Source organism: Thermothelomyces heterothallicus (assembly GCF_042370625.1).
Source record: "Thermothelomyces heterothallicus CBS 202.75 unplaced genomic scaffold P884_scaffold_12, whole genome shotgun sequence".
In the NCBI taxonomy this organism is placed as follows: Eukaryota; Fungi; Ascomycota; class Sordariomycetes; order Sordariales; family Chaetomiaceae; genus Thermothelomyces; species Thermothelomyces heterothallicus.
The window spans coordinates 238730-258078 of record NW_027192573.1 but is presented as its reverse complement, the minus strand read 5'-3'; the positions used below and the strand labels follow the sequence as shown (position 1 = coordinate 258078).

The following is a 19349-nucleotide window of genomic DNA, read 5'->3' as shown; positions in this document are numbered from 1 at the left end:
ACATTACAGTCTACAATTAGACTATTGGTCAACTCTGCCAAACGTGTGTCAAGACAACACTTAGACAGTCTCGTCCTTTTTTTCTTCTTCTTCTTTTTTTCCCCAATCTACTTTGGCTGCATCACGTAGTGTCCCCTACGCAGCATCCGTTTCATTTCCGGCTTCGTCATGCTCCACTGCCGCACCCCCTTTGAGGCCACCACCACCAACGGGACCCTCCGAGGCACTTCCGACAGGGCCGACGACGCCGACGACGACCCTCTTGGCGGGCTTCTTCCTCCGCTTGCGCACCCCTCCCTCACCTGCGTCGAGCTCCGTGCTCCTACTAGGGGGAGGCGCCTGTGTGACCCAGCGGGCGATGACGCTCGCGCGTTCCGACGAGATGGGGTAGTAGTCCCGCCCATCGTCGAATTGGGACGACGGGTGGGCACGGCGACGGATGCTGGTGGTGGTGGTGGTGCTGGTGGTGCTGGTGGTGCTGGTGGTAGTGGTAGCGGCGCCGGCAGATACGGCCGCGGATGCTGGCGACGAGGCTGGAACTGGGGCCGAGGCCGCCGCGGACGGTTTTTGGGGGTCGGTAGCGGTAATGGCTTCGCTGCTGCCGTCGTTATCAGTCGCCGCAGGTGGGGTTGTGACGGTAGCGTCCATGGAACTCGCTTTTGAAGTGGCATGATAGCCGCCGAGTGCGCTGCCCGGTGCCTCACTGCGCAACTCGCCGCTCAGGAACTTCGCATCGAGCGCCGCGGCGGCATTATCCAGACGGTAATCGTGTTCGGCGCGCAACTGGCGGGCGCGAATGGCCAAGCGGAGCGCGGACTCGTCCGTCACGCGGTCGTCGCCAAGGGCATCCAAGACAGCTTGTTGGTGGATGCGGTCCCTGCGCTGCTTATCGCCACTACCAGGAGCCGCTGAGGCATCCGGGGCCGTACTTCCACTGTCGTCTCCCGGGGTGGTCGGAGCCTTGGGTTGCCGGGTAGGTGGGACGGAGAGCGGCACTGGTGTGGCGCCATTTCCGGAGCACTGAAAAAGCGGGAGGGGAGCCGGCGCACAGAGATCCTCCCAAGAACCGACCAGCTGGATCCAGTTGCCACCTGCTCGCAGCACCTCGATCCAGTCCGCACGCGCCGGACACCTGCTAGACTGGAACACGGGATAGCCGTCGGCGAGGCGGGTGAGGCGGGCGACCATGTTGGCGTGGCGCAGCAACTCTTTGGCCGACGTCTGGATCAGGGAGTGGCATAGCAGGAGGGCATGAAGGGCGTCGGTGAGGAGGGGATGGCACGTCAACGCTTCGGTCGTGGTTCGGACAGGCCCCGGGGAGGGTGGTTCAGGAACCATTTCCGTGACCGGGTAGGGGGGGAGGCCAGCAGGAGGGGAGGACGTGAAGAGATCCGAGAGCGCGTAGACACGGTGAGGCGGGAACGTTGGCTCTCCTTCACCGGCCGACGGCGAACGCGGCCCGGACAGGTGGCTCTGGGACCGTGGTGGTTTGGCGCCATTCACGGCGCAGTTTACCTTGCGCGCGAAGTCGTCGGCGACCTCGATGGGCAGGTCTGGCGAATACTCGAAGAAGGACAGGTAGGCGGTATAGTCGCGCAATGCCCGCTTTGCGTTCAATCTCACGAGCTTCCTCGCCTCGGCCATTCTCACCTGTGCCTTCTGCTCCGCTGCCGACAGCTCCTCCTTGGGTAGCCGCTCCGTAGCTCCGGTCTCGACGACGCCGCCATCAGCATGTCCGGTGGCTGGAGCTGAGCCGGCCGGTAAGGCAACAGCAACGTATCGGCAAGCGATGGCCAGATAAACGCCCGCTCTCTGAAAGAGCAATTGCATCTCCAAACTGCTTGGCTGGTCCTCCGGCTTCAAAATGACATCCTCCTGCCTCCGACGGGTCCCGTGCAAGAGGTTCTCCGGCTGCCGGGACTCCTGTGACGGCTTCGGCGACGCATGCGCGGGGCGGTACAGGCGATGAAGCTTGAGGGCTTCGGTCAGATCGTCGACTGCGCCCTGATAATCGCCCTTGAAAATGCGCACCATGGCCCTCGTCCTGAGAGGTGCCGGGTTCGACGGCCTCGCGGCAATCATGTCGTTTATCGGACTCAGGCTCGTGCACTCGGCCAGCTGGCGGCTCGGGATCTTCTCGTGGAAGAAGTGGACGTACTTGGCATCGGCGTCGTGAGGGTTGCGTTGAAGTACGAGGGAGGCCACCTCCTCGAGGGAAGAGGCGCTTTGCATAGTCGCGACGCTGCTGGCAATCTCGTCCAACCAGTAAGCCTCCATCAGCTTTTGCGTTGCCTGCTCTCTCATCCGGTGTCTCCTCTCCGCGCTGAGCTTCGTCTGTGGCGGCGGGCGGGCGCCATAGCCGAACCCCAGTATGTCTGCATGGTGGGAACCGCCGCCGGGAATGCCCCGTTGGCCGATCGAGGCCACGCCGCTGGCCGCGCGAACTGTGAGATTGGTCGCCTCGTCGACGAGCCGCCTGATCTTGACCAGGTCAAAGAAGACGGCCGGGTCGATGGGCCGCGGTCTCGGGGTGTTATAGTTCGTATTGGCAATGGTCTCGAGAATCTCCGGGGGCAGCTGAAGCCATGGGCCGTGGAACGAAGAGATGTAGCGCCAATGTCTGCGAGACCGCGGTGGGTTAGTCGTCGCTTCGCCAGTATTCAGAGTATTCAGAGCTCAGCGCAACATCTGGTGTTCGGTGGAAAGAATTGAGCTGGTACTGGACGGTGGGAGAGAGATTGGCGACATGGCGACCTGTGGAGGGGAGGGGAGATTGACGAGGCAGGGGCGGGAAGGAAGCGCACTTATTCCTACAGATTACAAGCACCTGCTGCGATGGTGGTGGTTGCGGGGCAACCTTGAGCTTTGGGGGCTTTTTCGTGGCTGTCAGCGGTTGCGACGGCGACGGCGACGGCGAGCGGTCACTGGGATGCCCGCCCTGGTCGCCGACGAGCTCCGTCACCTGCTTGCTGGGCATCTCCGGTCGGTCGAAGCAGAGCTCGGCCGAGATATGCGCGACTGCGGCTCAGGCGGGTCGCGGCGGCGCAGTGGGACGGGAGAAAGCAAAGGCAGCGGGTAATTAGCGGGCGGGCAGTGGGCTCTCCTCCAAATTTCTGGGACGCGGAGCGCGGGGATTTTGGGGAGAAGTCGATGAGTCAGTTGACAATTGCATCCGCACCGAAACCGCCTTTGATTAATCGGCACCGCTCGGGGTCGTTACCGGAAGATGAAAGTAGCCTCCCCCCGAGAGCAGGCGGCGAAGCAATCCCAAAAGCAGAACAACGGTTTCAATCAATTGCCTTCATCTCCGACCCGGCGCGGCCAGGTACTACCACCCGCGCGGCGCACATCTGGATGGAAACATCACGTGCCAACCCGAGAACAGATCTGCCGGCATACGATCTAGCGATTCTAAAAGGGGATGCAAAAGCAAGCTCCATAGATTGAGAGGCTCTTTCTGTGTAGAGTAGGTACGGATTATAATAAGCAGAGATCCAGCTGCGCCAACCTGCAGGGAGCGAGATGTAGCAGGGGCAACCCTAACCCCTCTTCTGTTCTGCCGAAGAGAGGGCGCACTTGGCTTAGCTATGACGGCCCTGACCTGAATCGAACGCATACCTAATTACGCACCCAACGGAAAGTCGAGAATGGCTGACCGAGTACTGCGAACTTTCAAATTCGAAATGCACTACGCGTGAACAAAGAATGCATCATGCATGACGTACCGAAATCTAGCGACATGCGAGACTCTGGATAACGGTATTTTTATCCCTCCTTCTTTCGAGCCGGGAGACGTGATTGGGTGCACCGTAGCCGCCCGCTCCTGGGCGCTTGCAACAACCAATTGCTAGGCAGTCTTGTGGCCCTCTTGGACGGCATCAACGGGGCCTTTCCATGGATGTTCATCAACTGCTGCCGCCATACCCACCAACAGATGTTGTGCAACTGCTGCATGGTAGCGGTTGGCATCCTAGAATGGCGAGTTTTATCTTCGTTCCCTCCACCCCGCACGCAATGTTCATGATTCCATTTCCATCCTTCTTCAACTGGCCATCGTGCGCAATTGAAAGTTGAGAGTCGAAACTGTTCAGCTTCAGAAGCCGAACCGCGCGCAATTCATCATCGACCAAACGGCATTGCTGATGCTGACCGTGCTCAACATCTCATGTTCGCTGGGGTAATTAGCCTTCGCCAAATTCAGCATGTCGTCAAGAAGGCAAGGATTAACACCAAGATGGCAGTGGCCATGGCTGGTTCTATGTAAGTCAGAGTTCCCAACCTGACATACCTTCGCAGGGGAGAAAAGCTCAGATCTTAGCATCTAAATATTAACAATCAAAGGCCTCCTCGCCCATTTTGAGTTCCAGCTCGCCAGAGCACAATCAGCCGTCCAAACACTCTTCGTCCTCGACTCGGACACCATTGCCTCCTTCAATGTACCTCCCGAGTCGGACGACATCAACTTCTACGTTTTGACCCCGGACTGGTACCAGTACACGGCCATTGGGTTCGGAGCTACCATGTCAGATGCATTGATGCTCGTCATGTACCCGTCCGCGGACCGCGAAAGTGAGCCGAACCCCGACCCCATCCCCCCCCCCTTTCTTATTTTTTTTCCTGGGTTCTCTCTTCAAGATTCTAACACCAGGGCACCATCACAGGTGTGACTGTGAGTCCGCGCAAGGCTAGGTAAGAAAATTCCGCCATTATGCGTCCGGACTCGCCCAACTCATCCCATATTAACCCAGGGGCAACACTGAGCCGGTCTACTCCCCTGACACTCAGCTCGTTATCCACAACACGAGCGTCGACGAAGAGAACTCCAACATGGTGGTCAACGCCACCTGCCGCCGCTGCCTGCCCTATGCCACAGCCAATTCCGCTTCCGGAGTCGAACGGACGGCCAGCATGATGTTCGCCGTCGGGCCTGAGCTTGCCCTCAACACTGACGACCTCGATGCCCGGATACGGCGGCATGTCGCCTATGGTCCGTCCAGCCCCTCCAATCCCGTCATTTTCCTTCTTCTTTTTTTTTTTTAATTTGTTTCATTTGCACCCTCTTCCACAGATCGTGGCTAACGAGAGGGGGAGGGGGGGAAACAAACCTTAATTAAATCAACAGGCAATTTTGAAATCGACCTCCGCAAGGCCACAGGCGAAGGGGGCATCGGAGAGGGCATCTCGGGTGGCAACTCGAGTGACGTGGTCCTGTCCGGCGAGCGTGGGCTGGTCCAGGACAGCAACAAGGCCGCGACGGCCCACGGCATCCTGTACGCCCTGGTGGCGCTCGCCGTCGCCCCGTTCGACTCGCTGGTCGCGGGAGCCCTCGGAGTCAGGTGGGCCTGGGTCCACGGTCTCACGGCGACTGTGTATTTTGCCTTTGTCATCGGCGCCTTGGTGCCGGGCGTCATGGTTAGCCGAGAGCATGTCGCGGTATGTCGTCTCTCCCCATCCACGTTCTCTTCTTGGGTGGTGTTAAAGGGGTGAGCGGCTGACGGGGAGTTGCCCGCTCATAGACCCAGCGGTTCCGCACCGGCCACCAGGTCCTCGGGCTGCTCGCCGTTGTTACGCTGACCATCATGTTCGTCTGGGGCATTGCCCTCTCGTGGATCAAGCGTTCTGCCAACAAGCGCGGCCAGCAGCCGCCCGAGAACACACACCTGCTGGGCATGATCCATCGGTGGACGTGCAGAACGATATGGGTGCTCTTCTTGGTCAATGTTGGACTGTAAGTGTCAATAGCGCTCTCCTTTCCCCCCCAACCCCCCGGCAGATCATGGTTCGATTGCCTAGCGAGATATAAATGAGCCAGACTAACGTGGTACAATACTAGGGGTCTGAAGCTCTCCGAGCACAAGATGGTGCTGATCTTTGGCTACATGGCGGTGGCTCTAGCTGTGTTGGTTGTCTTGATTCCCATCTATTTCTGTCTCTGGAAATGCTCGAAGAGGGGAAAAGAGAAAGAAGGTTCAATCGAGATGCCTACCATCTACGACCACAACTCTAACTATCTTGGAGTACATTACAGGAATTGATGGAATTTTAAGGGTTCTAGTCGTAGGCGCTAGGACTGACTGGTTAGAGAGTGACTTTCTTTTATTTTCTCTTTTATTTTTCTTCTCTTTTTCCTAGACCTGCTTTTAGATTATTATTGGGTGTCGAACGCAGTGATGAGCTTCCGGGAGCATTAAAAGCAGTGTCTGTAGTAGGTGGCTATACGAAGGAAAAGAGTACCTTGTTGAAACTATCTATAAAGGAGACAAAAAGAGTGGTATTTATGGACAAAGGGACTGGCCAATGCGTTAAATAGCCTTATATAGCTATGGCAAACGTGTGGCTAATACGCTTAGAAGCTCTACAGCTTCCGATACACCCCCTAGTTAAACGCGGTAGTCATTTAACTACGCTTTGTGGTAATACTGTTCCTAGTGTTATGTCCTTTGTTGCTCTTACCTCGATAGCTCCTTTAGGGGGCCTACCTTCCGTATTTAGAAGTCTAAAAGAGTCGAGTATAGTAGAACGATTCCTTTGAAGCTATAGTTTAAATATAGCTATCGTAACCATAGTAGTGATAGTATTATTAGTTTTAATTGTAATAATAATAAGATGACGCCTCCTACGCTCGAATCAATGGATAACTCGTTAGGTACGCCTGTTACGAGTATTATAACTCCTAGTAGGTTGACTCCCGCTCCTATAACGCCTCGAAAGCGTAAGCGTGCTAAAGGGTCTACCTTGTAAGTGTTCCTATTACTGATTTTGTAGTGTTTTAGCGATTCTAGCGAATCTGGCGTTTTTAAACGAATTTATATAGTTTGGTTTCTTCTGATTAATATGATAGTAATTCTATTATGGTTTTTAAGCGCTCTACTAGTCACGTTAAGATCGTTCGAGCTAACTAAATATAGTAATATTAAAGCTGGTAAGCTTTGTAAGGTGCCCTATAGAATGTATATATGGTCGGCTCTGGTAGGACGTTCCTTTGGCGAATGTTACGATCATTCTAGTGCTAGCTCCTGCTATTACTATTATACCTATAGTTACTATAAGTGTAAAGATATATATGTTAATTGCCTATATATCTAATAGCTCTTGTAATACTTATATTGATTAAAATAGTCCTACTTCTTATGTCGGGTTAGTAAAGGATTTGACAAAGGCTCTATTAGATAGAGCTAAGGCTTCTATAAGTCCCTAGATCCTACCCTCTACCCCTGATATATAGGTAAGATAGAGATACTAATAGTTATATATAGGATCTTAAGAAGTTATATATAGTTCTCCAGAATAACCTTAAACGTGCTAGCGTTTCCTCTGAGCAAGTTAAGGATAATATAGAGGAGTATAAGGTTGATAAGGCTAAACTTACGTGTTTTACAAAGATCGCCTACTCTATATATGACATTTTCTACTAGCTAGGTAAAATCAAGGAGGGTTGTGATATTTGTATTAGTGTATCTAATGACACGTTAGGTGCTTTATCGTCACCTAGGAAGGATAAAGGCAAGGGTAAGGCTATTAATCCTAGCGATAGCTAATAGTAGTAGATAGGGAGTATTAGGTAGTATTTTATTTTGTAAATTTGATTTATTTTCTATCCCCTAGTTATATAAGCCTATGATTAATATCCTAAAGATTAAGGAGTACTCTCTAGTGCTCGAAAGCTTGTTAGCTAAGTCGTTTTATAAGCCTATCTACTAGTATCTAACTAGTTAGTAAATATATTACTTTAAACATTCCTTTTACTACTTCCTAGTATAACTATATATTATAGATATCTATATACTATAGGCAAGTATTAATACGTTCGTTCTTAGCTATTACTAGTCTAATTGTTTGCTAATTATCGTAGTAGATGTTCTAGGGTTCTCCGAGCTTAAGATCGATATCCATAAATAGCCTTTTAAGCGCTATAGCTTCTCTTGCTATAAGGGAGAGCGTCAGAAGTTCTACTTTAGTACTTGATATTATAATAGTATCCTAATATAACGCCTTCTATATAATAGAACTACCGAATAGGAAGAAGATATATCCCTATAACGAATACTATATATCTAGATTATCTACATACAAAGCGTCCCTAGTGATTATAAGCGTTAGACTATCTAGCGCTTACTCGCCTCTATACTAAATTGATAGGCAAGAGCTCCTAAATAGATATCTTATTACTTGCTATACCTCTAATAAGTGGTCTAGTCCTAGGTTAGTTAGGTATTAGGATAGTACTAAATAGGTATATATAATATCTAGACGTAGTATAACTATATAGTATAGGATTGATCTAATAAGCTCCTAATACTCTTTGATCTATATATTAGTAGCGCTCCCTTCGAACTTCTTTAGTTCTTTATAGCTTAAGGGAGTTAGTTCGTATACACTAGGCACGTCTAGTCTATATCTTCTTGCTACCTTTCTAATATATTAATTATAGACTAACTATATCTTATATATAGATCGGTCTCGAATTACCCTAATCCTAAGGAACTAACTAATATTACCCTACTTATAGACGTTATAACGAGCTTTGATTCCTTCTATTACACGCTCGGCCGCTATAACGTTACTTTTATAGAAGAAGACTAAGAAGTCGTCAATATAGAAGATCAGGATAACGTATTTGTCGTAGCTTAGGAAGAGGTACTTTTCTTCTCCTAATAGCTCTATCCTGAGTTCTAAAAGCGTTTTATAGAACTCCTTATACTATAAGAGTAGCGAGTCTCTTAAGCCATATAGAGCTCTTCATAACTCTATACATTTCCCTAGCTACTTAAATCCTTCTAGCAATTTACAGACAATAGGATCATCTTCTGGTCGTTTGGCGTTAAGGAACGCTTACGCTATATCGAACTATTTAACCTCTAAGTCAAAGTATACTATGATTACTATCATTATATAGAACGATTATACTACTAGAGTAGCTATATATATACTTTCTACTAAGCTAATATCTTATAGATCTCCTTATATGTAGATCCTTACCTTATACTTCTCTAAGAAACCGTCCTTATTAAACTTGTATATAAAGACCTATTTTAACGGGATAGGTCGTGCTTTTGCCTACTTATATGGTACGATCTTCTACGTTCCTCTGCTCTCTAAGTTATATATCTCCTCGTAAGCCATATTTTTGAACTACTATCCTAATAGGTGATTATATAGGTCTTATTAGTTATTAGGGATACGAACAAGATTATCGACGTGTTAACATGGCTTATTTAGGGCTGCTCCGAGGTATATAGTATCCTTCTATTATATAGTAGTAGTAAACACTATATATACCATTTATATACTCTGGTCCTCTAGGTAAGCTTCCTATTAATCAGGTAGGTAAGTCTTATAGAACTATTACTAGAGTTCCTTAGTTATATAGATAAAGGAGTAATGGTAATTAACCCTCTCTTTATTTTGTAGCCGTTTGCTTAATTATATAGGGTCCCTAGGTACGCGAGCCCTCTTCCTACCTCTACCTCTCCTTATAGGAGGTTACTAAATAGCTTCTCCTTTGCTTCTACCTTCTAGAGGGTACATTAGCTAATCTGGATTTCGCTTAACGCTCTATTCCTCTAGCCTGGCAGGGTATGATATATCGGTAGTACCGTCCCTGGTTTCTAGCTCTTCTATTACATTATACGTATATAACTCTTCTATAGAAGGCATTCCTCTATTAGATTCGATAGCTCCCCTACTCTCCCTAGCGTCTGGTTAGCTAGCTAGCGATTAGGAAGGCCCTGATTTAAACCCTCCTACTTCCTAATAGACATCCCCTTTACTAGCTAGCGCGGGGTATACTACCAAGGGCTTAGGCGTATATTTAGGGGTTAAGAGTCTTCTAAAGCTCTTTATTCATTTGGTAAGTTCGTCTATTACTTATATCTCCGCTATAAGAGTCTCTAGAACTAATTACTCGCTTATAGGCTATATGTTAGAGAGCTCCCTTACCCCCGAGTCTTGACCCTATTAGAGAGGTTGATCTATTACTAGACTCTCTTGTAATAGAGGCGGCTAAGCCACTATAATAGAGTCTTCTACTAGTTGGCAGGTCTATAGTATCGCTTACTAGAGAAACTTGGTATCCTAGGAATCTTTGCTAAGATCAAATTAATTAATTTCCTAGCTCGCTATTACTAGCGACGGCTCTATCGGCTGCTCTTCGCCTAGGTAGTAGAAAGTCTTCTTATCAAAGCGAACATTATAAGTTATAATGACCCTATTAAGCTTAGGTATCTAAATACGATAGATATTAGATATATAATATCCTATAAGATACCCTATTAGCCTATATAGTAGTACCTTAAAGTCCTTTATATATTACTTAGCTTCCCTATCCTTATAGAGGATATATACCTAGTAACTATATATAAAGATGCTGCTCTAATCTAGGTATAAGTTACTAGTTAATGTAATTATTAAGCTAGGTTTGTACTAGCAAAAGTACTATTTAAACTAGCTATAGAGCACCTTATTAGGAGTTCTAAACAAGTAAGTATAGCTTAGGCTTATTATATATAAGTATACTACTACTTATACGCTTTCTAACTAGAGCTTTATAAGTAGATTTATACTATTAAGCATCTTGATTAAGTGTAAGATTAGTTCTTACCCTACTTGCTCTACTAGTCTATTAAGCTTATAGGTATATAAAGGTAAGAGTTTAAGATCAATCCTACTCTCTATTGCCTAAGTCTAGTAGCGTGTTAGCGCTTGCCCTGCTAAACTAATCATCGTAGTATCGTTATCCTACTTAATCTTATAGATAGCAAGCCTATATTAGCGTCTTACCTAGCTCTCGAAATTCTAGATAACTCCTATGATTTGGTCTAGTGACTTCGTCATTAAGAGGAAAGGGAAGAGCTTCCTACTATACTTATCAATAATTATAAGTAGCTATTATAATCCATTAATCGATTTAGGATAGTTAAATAAATCCTAGGCTACTTGCTAGAATAGGCATATAGACTTCTACTCTAGTGATCTTCTCGAAATAACCTTAGTAGCGTAAGTACGAGTGTAGCTCTTGTACTTAATATATACTATCCCCTTAATAGACGTTTCTAGCGTTATTAATAAGCGCTTTTAACGCTTCTAGTCTAAGGTAGCTAGCTCTTAAGTACTAAAGATCCTTAGTATCCTTTCTTATAGTAGGTAATACTTATATATATAACCTTCTAGTATATATAGTAAACATGTTCTATAAGAATATATAAACGTTTATAATACCTACTTTACTAATTAAGATATAGTCTAGGAAGCTCGAGTAGTAGGAAAGTGGCTTATATTCGAGGAAGGTAAGATTATACTTACGTTCTAACTTACAAAGAATAATATTGTTTTCTAGTGTTCCGAAATATAGAGAGTAATCTAAGCTATAGTATTAAGCGCCTACCTTAAGTAATAGAGCTTCCGAGATAATATTAATATAGAACCCTTTGATAATAGCGATATCCTTAAGCGTTAGGCTCTTAGTATATAGTCTATATAGTCTATCTAGAACATTTTCGATTACCTAAGTGCCCCTCTTAGTAATAGGAAAGGTCATTATACCTACTTTAATAAACTTAGGATCTTCTACCTTAATAAACGTCTTAGGTAAAAGGAACTTCTTATCGTTAACTAAGTAAGTTATACTATATAAGTCTAATAGAGTGCTTTCTAAAAGAGGATAACGCTATAGAGTAACTATACTAAACATCCTATAATAAGTTAAGAGCTCGCTAAGTAGCTAAAGGCTAATAATTAATATATTAAGGGAACTAGGGTATCTTGCCTCTAACTACCTAGAATAGGATAGCTCCCCCTATTTAGTAATAAGTTAACTTTTTAGTCTAGCCTACTTCGGCTTATTAAGCTCCTAGCAAATCCTCTCGTACTCCTTATCGGAAAGGTATAAATATTACTTGTTACTATAGACGGCTTACTTAAGCGTATAGTAATCTATTAGATCCTATAGATGTCTTGGACGCCTATAAGGATACTTCGTATTATACCGCTAACCGTTATAAGAATCTCTATATAAGTCTCCGCCTCTCTCCTTACCACTCTTCTAAGCTATAGGAAGTGTTAGTATATTAGTTATCGAGAAGATTCTATACTTCCGAAAGACTCTAGGTTATATATTATTATTAATTAGGATCTCGGCTATTATAACAAGGGAACTAAGCTCTAGAAGTAGCTTTCCTAGGCTATTAGCGATCTCAATTTCTATCCTCTTATATACTACCTAGGCTAGTAAGATATATATAGTAATAATATTAAGAAAGGTATAAAGTCCTTATATACCCTATACTTCTAGGATATTATATTAAATAGCTTGTTAGAAGGCGATATTAAAGTTACAAATCTAGTGCTACGGATTGACTCCTAAACGCTTGGCTACGTTAAGACTAGCTATATATTATATTATAACTATCGTATAGAGCATCGCGATAGATGGCGTAAGTATAGAGCGAAACGCCTAGATAATCCCCCTAATAAGGTTAATATCCTTCTTCCTATACGCTTTTATAGCTTTATAGAGCTTAGGATCTACGGTATACACCAGCTAGCGTTATAGCTATCCTAACCGCTTACTAATATCTATAGTATATATAGTGTTCTTATAGAAGGAGTCTTCTAGTTACACGAATTTAGCTATAACGGCTTCTTCTAAAGGTATTAGATTACTAGATATTAAGGGCGATAATCCTCCTCCCTAGAGTTACTCCTATAACGCCTAGATAAGGTTATTCCTAGCTTGCTCACGAGTTAGGCGCTCTAGAACTTGTAGATCTGGCTTACGGTCGCCATCAGGGTCGACGAAGTCCTATATACTAGCGAATTTAGCCTACGACTATAGTTTAATATACTACGAGTTCTAGGAACTAGGCCTTATAAGGCGCGTAGAAGTCTTGACTAGGATCTTGGATATAATGGACGCGTCGTCGAATATGTATAGAAGTAGGGTATGAGTGTTCGTAATAGAGGAAGCTACTACTAATATTAAAGATACGTCAGCAGAGGAGTAGTCAAGGCGCCGGGCTTATAATTGTCGAACGTAGTGATGAGCTTCCGGGAGCATTGAAAGTAGTGTCTACAGTGGGTGGCTGTATGAAGGAAAAGAGTGCCTTGTTGAAACTATCTATAAAGGAGACAAAAAGAGTGGTATTTATAGACAAAGGGACTGGCCAATGCGTTGAACAGCCTTATATAGCTGTGGCAAACGTGTGGCTAATACGCTTGGAAGCTCTACAGCTTCCGACATTAGGTATTAGCATCATCAAAGGTATGGTCGACTTTTCGTTGAGTAGCCGCAACAACTAAAATTGAAATCGGGCTGTGGCAATTGTATTCTTGGTTCATTAACTAATATAGAGTCGTCGTCTAAACAAATTAGACTCTTCCTCTAATATTGAGGCTCTTGCCAGGTCGCCAAAATTGACACTCTATGGCGATCGTCATATATAGAAAGGCCAGGTCTCCTTTCCCTTTCCTTCCTTGTCTCGTTCTTATTCAAACAGAACAACTCAAAGCACTCTAAGCACCTGAACTATATTACGTTTTACAGGGTTATTATCGAGTCTAGTACATGGAGATATAGATGACTTGTGCTCTATACAACTTCGTATATCCACCGCAGAATATCATGAATACCTACTCCATGCTACGAGCCGAAAAGGGAAAGAGAAACAATAATTAGGGTGTGTATTATCGTCTGGTAGCACTCCTTTATTCGTTGTTTTCCAGCTCTTCCTGCCTAGACTTCGAGTCCCTTACGGAGGCAAAGTAAGGGTGTTCGAGCAGGTTCCCCGCGGTGGCTCGCTCCTCTGGGATCCATTTGAGCATGCTGCGGATGAGGTCGAGGAACAGGGCCCGTTCCTCGTCCTCCAGCGGGTATGTTAAACTGCCTTCGAGGCTCAGGCCGGGACGAATGAGATCCTTGCGGATGAACTCTCCTGGAGGACAGACAATTGCGGTTAGACTAGCCTTGCCCCGGGTATGCAGATAGGTGTGCAGGAGTCCGGAGAGGTAGCGTAGAGAGGAAGAGCGAGAGAGATTCCATGTGGATAAGAGGGCAATCAGACGGGGTTAGAGAGGAATGAGGGTTATACGAACCACTGTCGTCGAAAAACGGCCCTCCCCAGAACTCTGCCACCGTTTTGCACGGTTTCCCCTGCGGGTTGATGATTGGATTCCGGGCCTCGATGTGGCGGTTCGCGCGCTCCCGCTCGATCAGTTCCTTCGGCGGCGGCCCAAAGTACGAGATGATCTGAGCGAGGTGCGCCTGCGGGCTGTAATTTCCGTCTTTGTCGCACATGTAGTCTCTCCCAAACAGGTCGCTTCCCTGCATCATCTTCCATACCTTTTGATTCGGCCTGTTAGGAGATGTCACATTGAAAGAGAGAAAAGAGAATCAAAATACCAAAAAAAAAACAAAAAGAAATCAAAGAACATGAAAATAATTAGAGAAGAGAAGAAGAGAGCACAGACGCAGGGATCGAGAGGTAAGCAAAACGTACCACCAAGCCGATGTTCCACATGTCGATGGGTGCTGACCAGCCTGCCCCCAGCAAGACTTCTGGGGCGCGATATGTGTGCGGCTGGACGAGGGGGTGCAGGTAGGCTTTGCCTGGTTTCAATGGATATGTCCTATCGAAGTCCGAAAGCTGGCAGGTGAACTTGAGGCTCCGAAAGGGTCCCATATGGGGGTGGGAGACGTAGGTGGCCCGGCCGTCCGGGCTGACATGGCGCGGCTGAGGTCCCTGCTTCTGTTTTTCACGAACGAAGTCCTCCAGCACGGCGGGGTCCTCGACACTGAGCAGGATGTTTTCCTCCTTGATATCTGGGATTGGAGGGAGAAGCGGCTTGTCAGTAGTATGTCATACCATCAGCATCCAGGGTTACCTAAGATCTGAGTGAAGAGAAAGAATGGAAAAGGAAGGAAGGGAGATAAAGGCGCACCCGTGTGAATGACGCCGCAGGCTTCGTGAAGATAGTGTACGGCGCCGAGGAGCCGAGCGGCCAGCAGCTTTGTCAGTACCGGAGTGACTTCTCTTCCGAATTCGTGCTCTTGGAAGGTCTCGAGACTCTCTCGCATTGGAAGGTAGACGAGACACGGATGGGACCCATCCGGGCCGTCGAGATCGAAGCTGTCAATGGGGAGCCTGAGAAGACTGGTGAAGCCCGACTCTGGCGCTGCCGTAGCAATGTGGTCGCAGAGGGCCTTTTCTTCCTTGACAGTCTCGAGGTCACGAACCCCAATCTTGACGGTGACATAGCGGGGTTCTGTCGGCTCATTCTCGCGCCTAATTCGTGAGACGGGACGAACGGTCTATCATCAGCTCTCATATGATCGATCGTGCGATTGGCGGGAGGAGCACATACCAGCTCAGATTTTCAGCAAGCCAGATGGTCGAATAAGCGCCATATCCGAGCTTCGAGACGATCCGATACTTGGAGTTGAGGATCTGGTCAGGGTGCGTTGGGTGGAAGAGCTCGGGACGGTAAGTCGGCAAGGTCGCCTCCTCGATCGGGCCATCGACGAGGTAATTAAACGACCGTGGAGGATGACTCTGGTTGAGCTCGCGGCCCGTGTGGGCGGTCGACATCATCTTGCTTGCACGCACCAGGAGCACAGAGAGCAGCCGGATTCGTGCTTTTGAGAGGTTGCCGGTGAACGACCTTGTTATGCATCGAGTCGACCTCGCGAGACCAGGCCTTAACAGTGGCATGGGAGTCGGCCGATGCGCCGCGAGGCTGCATAAATGCTGAAGTGGCCTGGAGAAGCTAAAATTTCGCCCGATTCCGGAGCTTATCGTCGCCTACATAGGTGATGTCTATAACCAACGAAGCTGAAGCAGAAATAGAACGGATGGCGCAGCATGAATGTGAAGGCGTGGGTGAGCAGCGGAAACCCTTCCAGGGCCCGTTACACAAGGTACTAACCAGTACGGATTACAGTATGTACTATACATACATAACTACATACAATACAATTCCCGGCAATTTACGGCCCCCACGGGGCCGAGATTCACGCGAAGCCCAGCCAAATTGGCCAAAGCTCTGCCAGTTTAGGAAAGAGTTTGCAGTAGCAAATACCACCTTGCATATTCACCTAATTACACGCTCTTTTGTGCTTGCCGCCACTGCCCAAATCATGAGGGAAGGAGTTTACTCCCCTCTCCCGAGCCTTCCGCAGCCTCGCCCAAGTCTGGTTGCTCCGGCCGGGCCAGACGCCGCAGGGCCAGGTTGAGCTCCTTCTTGATTACGGCCATCTCTGGGAGGCGGCTTTTGCTTCCTTTGTTTCAGTGTTAAGTGGAGAAGCTTCACGGCACAATTATCTGACCGTGCTGTAGCAGGAGGGAAAGGAAACTGCCAGCGCTCAGGCTCCGGCGTCGACCAAGAAGACGTAAGGTGTGAGTCCAGGACACCATCATCCTCGACTCTCCAAAATACGGAATCGGGGGAGGGGGGAAAGAGAGGAGGGAGAGACAGAGAGAAAGCGAGAGAGAGAGAAAGAGAGAGAGATTGGGAGGCACAGGTGCCTCTTGTCAGGCGGTGTAACATTGTGCTTTAATCACTGGATTATAGACCAGATGATTTTGACGTGCTGGCACTCACAACTTACCTGGGCTAATTATATATTGCTGACAAGCACCGTGACGATGCTGAGGCCTATCCGAATGCATTTTCCCCGTTGACATTGCCGATACGGTGTAATCATGTAGGTAATTAAGGTACTTTTTTCTCTGTGCTATAATTACGTAAGGCGTTTTTCGATTGCTCGTCAAAGAGTGCCGGATTGAGACTGCGAGGAATGATTGAATAATTAATCAATCAAATCAACTGCTCAAAGGCAGACTGTAATCAAGGTAACGAGCCGCCGTTGACATCTGGCCCAGGATCTCCCAGGACCTTCGACTTCGGCTTCTAGAAGGCCTCCTTGTCAGAATACCCATACTTAAGGGGCAATTGCTGGTGGGCAATTGCGGCGTCGCTTTTGCTTTTCGACAGAAAGGAAAGAGCAGTACTGATTGGGCAAACAACAAATACATTCATCAGGACCACCCGAAATGACTTCAATGTATCGTTGATTATCGCGAAGCTGACAGTTTCTAAGCCGCCAATTCTATGTCGAAACCGCACTTTTGATATATTTATATTCCTCCCCCTTCGCCCTCCCCCCCGGGGGGCCCCGGGCCCCCGCAAACAACCCCCCGCAAACAACCCCCCAAAAAAGATGAAGAAGAAAAGAAACCAAGCTGCCTAGCTGTCTAGTACTTTCCGGTCCAAGCGCAACCCCCCGGGGAGTAGGTAGAAGCTCTCTTCTTGAGACCTGCTGCGTTTGAGATTGTGCACGCGCCCTGCCGAGCTCAGCTCCGCATCCACCAAGTTGAAACATGTCGCCGAGCCCCTAGCTCAGCGTGATGCTGCCAAATAATCGCGCCTTCGTTTCGAACTGCCTCAAAGGTAACAATCCTCAGTACGGGAATCGCAAAATGCCCAGCAAGCACGTAATGGTCCTGACCGCCAAGAGCGTAAAGCTTCCTCCGTCCCCTCTCCCGCGCCCCATCCTCTCTCGATGGTGCTCCAGTGCGGGCTCAGGCGACTAATTATCGAACGGCGTGTCCCCGTCCGCTCACAGCAGAGGACCGGTAGACAGCCTGATTGCTCTCACTGATCGCTTGGACCGCCCCGGCGAGAGCACCGTCTATAAAATATTATATCTTCGCGTGGCATGTTCTGCATCATTACTCCCGCCCTCAAGTGACTGACCATGGGACCTTGGTCGAGGCGAAGAAGTCGGCGTAACACCGTTAGCAGACTGGCCCGTCATAGGGACAACTCTGTCCTGGCAGATCGCAAGGCGGTCTCGGAGAGCGGTGACGATGACGACGGTGACCTTCCGGGACTCGGCAAGGGGAGAGGGAAAGGCAAAGGGGGTCCGGATCGGTTTCTCCCGAGCACATCGAGCTCCGATGCCTCGTCGCCTTCAACTGAGCCCTTTACCCAACCTCCAGCCTCGGAGACTACGACTTCGAGCGATACCACTACGACGGACTTCTCTACTACCAGTGCCCTTTTTGAGCCGCCAGAGTCAACATCGCTGCCGTTGGTTTCCACTCAGCTTTCACAGCCGCTCCCTCCCATCGAAACCCAGAGTGCTATTGCTCCAACGCCGACGTCTTCCGTGCCGGAACTGAGCCCTGTCCTAAGCACCGTCCCGAGCGGGACAACCACAACTGCATCCTTTCCAACCATCCCAGCATCTCAAGGATCGATCGGCAGGAACGATCTGGATGCTCAGCAGATAGCCGGGATCGTCGTTGGCTCCTCGGGTAAGAGAATAATTAGAGGTTTTGAAAAAGGGAAAGAGGGGTGGGGGGGGGGGGGGCAGAGAGACCAGTCTCCACCTTCCCCGGCGGCGCATCATCAAGGTGCCGCTGAGTAAAGGTAGGATGCAATGCTCACTCATTCGCTTTTTCCCCCAGGACTTCTCCTTCTCCTCGCAATCACCTCCCTCTTGATCGTCCTGCGCCGCAGGAGGAGAGGCCCGGACCCGAACCCAAGGAAGCACGGCATCGCAGATCTGTTCAGGGGCTTCGTATCGAGGTCGACGGTCGGGAACCGGACCTCCGGCCGCTCCTCGCCCGAGACGGAAGAAAAGCGGCCCCTGGCGCCGGAACCTCGACGTTCACCCAGCACCGGCAACACTGCCCCCTTCCACCTCTCCCCCTCCCCCTCCTCCTCCTCCTCCTCCTCTTCCTCCGCCTCCCTCTCCCACTCCGACGTCGACGCCGACGCCTTTTCCGTCCTCTCGCTCCCCACCACCTTCGCCGCGGACCGGCCCACAAGCACCCGCTTCAGCGCCGGCACCTACACCGGCACCTTCCTCTCGCCCACCCCGCTCCGTCAGCCCACCTATCCCGCCCCGGCCGTCACCCGGCCGGATCCAAACGGGAAGAACCCCAGCCCGGGCCATGGTCCCCCTCAGCTGGGCGCGCCGCCCATCCCTCTGACCGCTCGCCTTTCGAGCGTGGGGGTAGGATAAGAGCCGGAGGGAAAGTAAGGGTTGGTTATTAGTTGGGTTTTGGGTGGAAAAGCGGACGGTGCAGCCGACGTTTTTTGTTCGGGTTTGCCCAAGGGTTTTTGCTTAATAAGAGGAGCTCCGTACTCCTAGGTACGTTGTATAAGACGTGGGTTGGGTCATCCAAAATCTGATGCCCATTGGGTTGGGGGGGGGGGAGTATTGATAGACAGGCAGTCGTGTCATTCCGACTTGCTAACGAGTACATTATTGTATGTAGAATTGTGTGTATATGCACGTGTGTTCAATTTACCAAGGACATGCTCTCCTCCTTTCCCTCCTCGTCAAC

The 19349-nt window shown here is 48.7% G+C and overlaps 5 protein-coding genes across 5 annotated transcripts; 3 read left to right on the top strand and 2 right to left on the bottom strand.

Moving 5' to 3' along the window:
- Positions 1–135: 135 nt before the first annotated feature.
- P884DRAFT_269969 (uncharacterized protein) lies at positions 136–2977 on the bottom strand (the record flags this gene model as incomplete). The annotated part of the gene is made up of 3 exons (XM_069442313.1): positions 136–1473; positions 1516–2620; positions 2805–2977. The coding sequence occupies 3 exons, from the start codon at positions 2975–2977 to the stop codon at positions 136–138; spliced, it is 2616 nt and encodes an 871-aa protein (XP_069297241.1).
- A 1225-nt stretch (positions 2978–4202) lies between these two features.
- Positions 4203–6035, top strand: P884DRAFT_269968 (uncharacterized protein; the record flags this gene model as incomplete). The annotated part of the gene is made up of 7 exons (XM_069442312.1): positions 4203–4260; positions 4342–4569; positions 4662–4689; positions 4749–4987; positions 5123–5433; positions 5517–5728; positions 5834–6035. 7 exons carry the CDS (start codon positions 4203–4205, stop codon positions 6033–6035), a joined length of 1278 nt encoding a protein of 425 aa, XP_069297240.1.
- A 7666-nt stretch (positions 6036–13701) lies between these two features.
- On the bottom strand, positions 13702–15584 carry P884DRAFT_299992 (kinase-like domain-containing protein; the record flags this gene model as incomplete). The annotated part of the gene is made up of 5 exons (XM_069444726.1): positions 13702–13928; positions 14089–14335; positions 14493–14815; positions 14935–15278; positions 15358–15584. 5 exons carry the CDS (start codon positions 15582–15584, stop codon positions 13702–13704), a joined length of 1368 nt encoding a protein of 455 aa, XP_069297239.1.
- A 2165-nt stretch (positions 15585–17749) lies between these two features.
- Positions 17750–18424, top strand: P884DRAFT_277825 (uncharacterized protein; the record flags this gene model as incomplete). The annotated part of the gene is made up of 1 exon (XM_069443124.1): positions 17750–18424. One exon carries the CDS (start codon positions 17750–17752, stop codon positions 18422–18424), a length of 675 nt encoding a protein of 224 aa, XP_069297238.1.
- Positions 18425–18436: 12 nt separating this feature from the next.
- Positions 18437–19024, top strand: P884DRAFT_299991 (uncharacterized protein; the record flags this gene model as incomplete). Its single annotated transcript, XM_069444725.1, has 1 exon — positions 18437–19024. The coding sequence occupies one exon, from the start codon at positions 18437–18439 to the stop codon at positions 19022–19024; it is 588 nt and encodes a 195-aa protein (XP_069297237.1).
- Between the last annotated feature and the right edge of the window lie 325 nt (positions 19025–19349).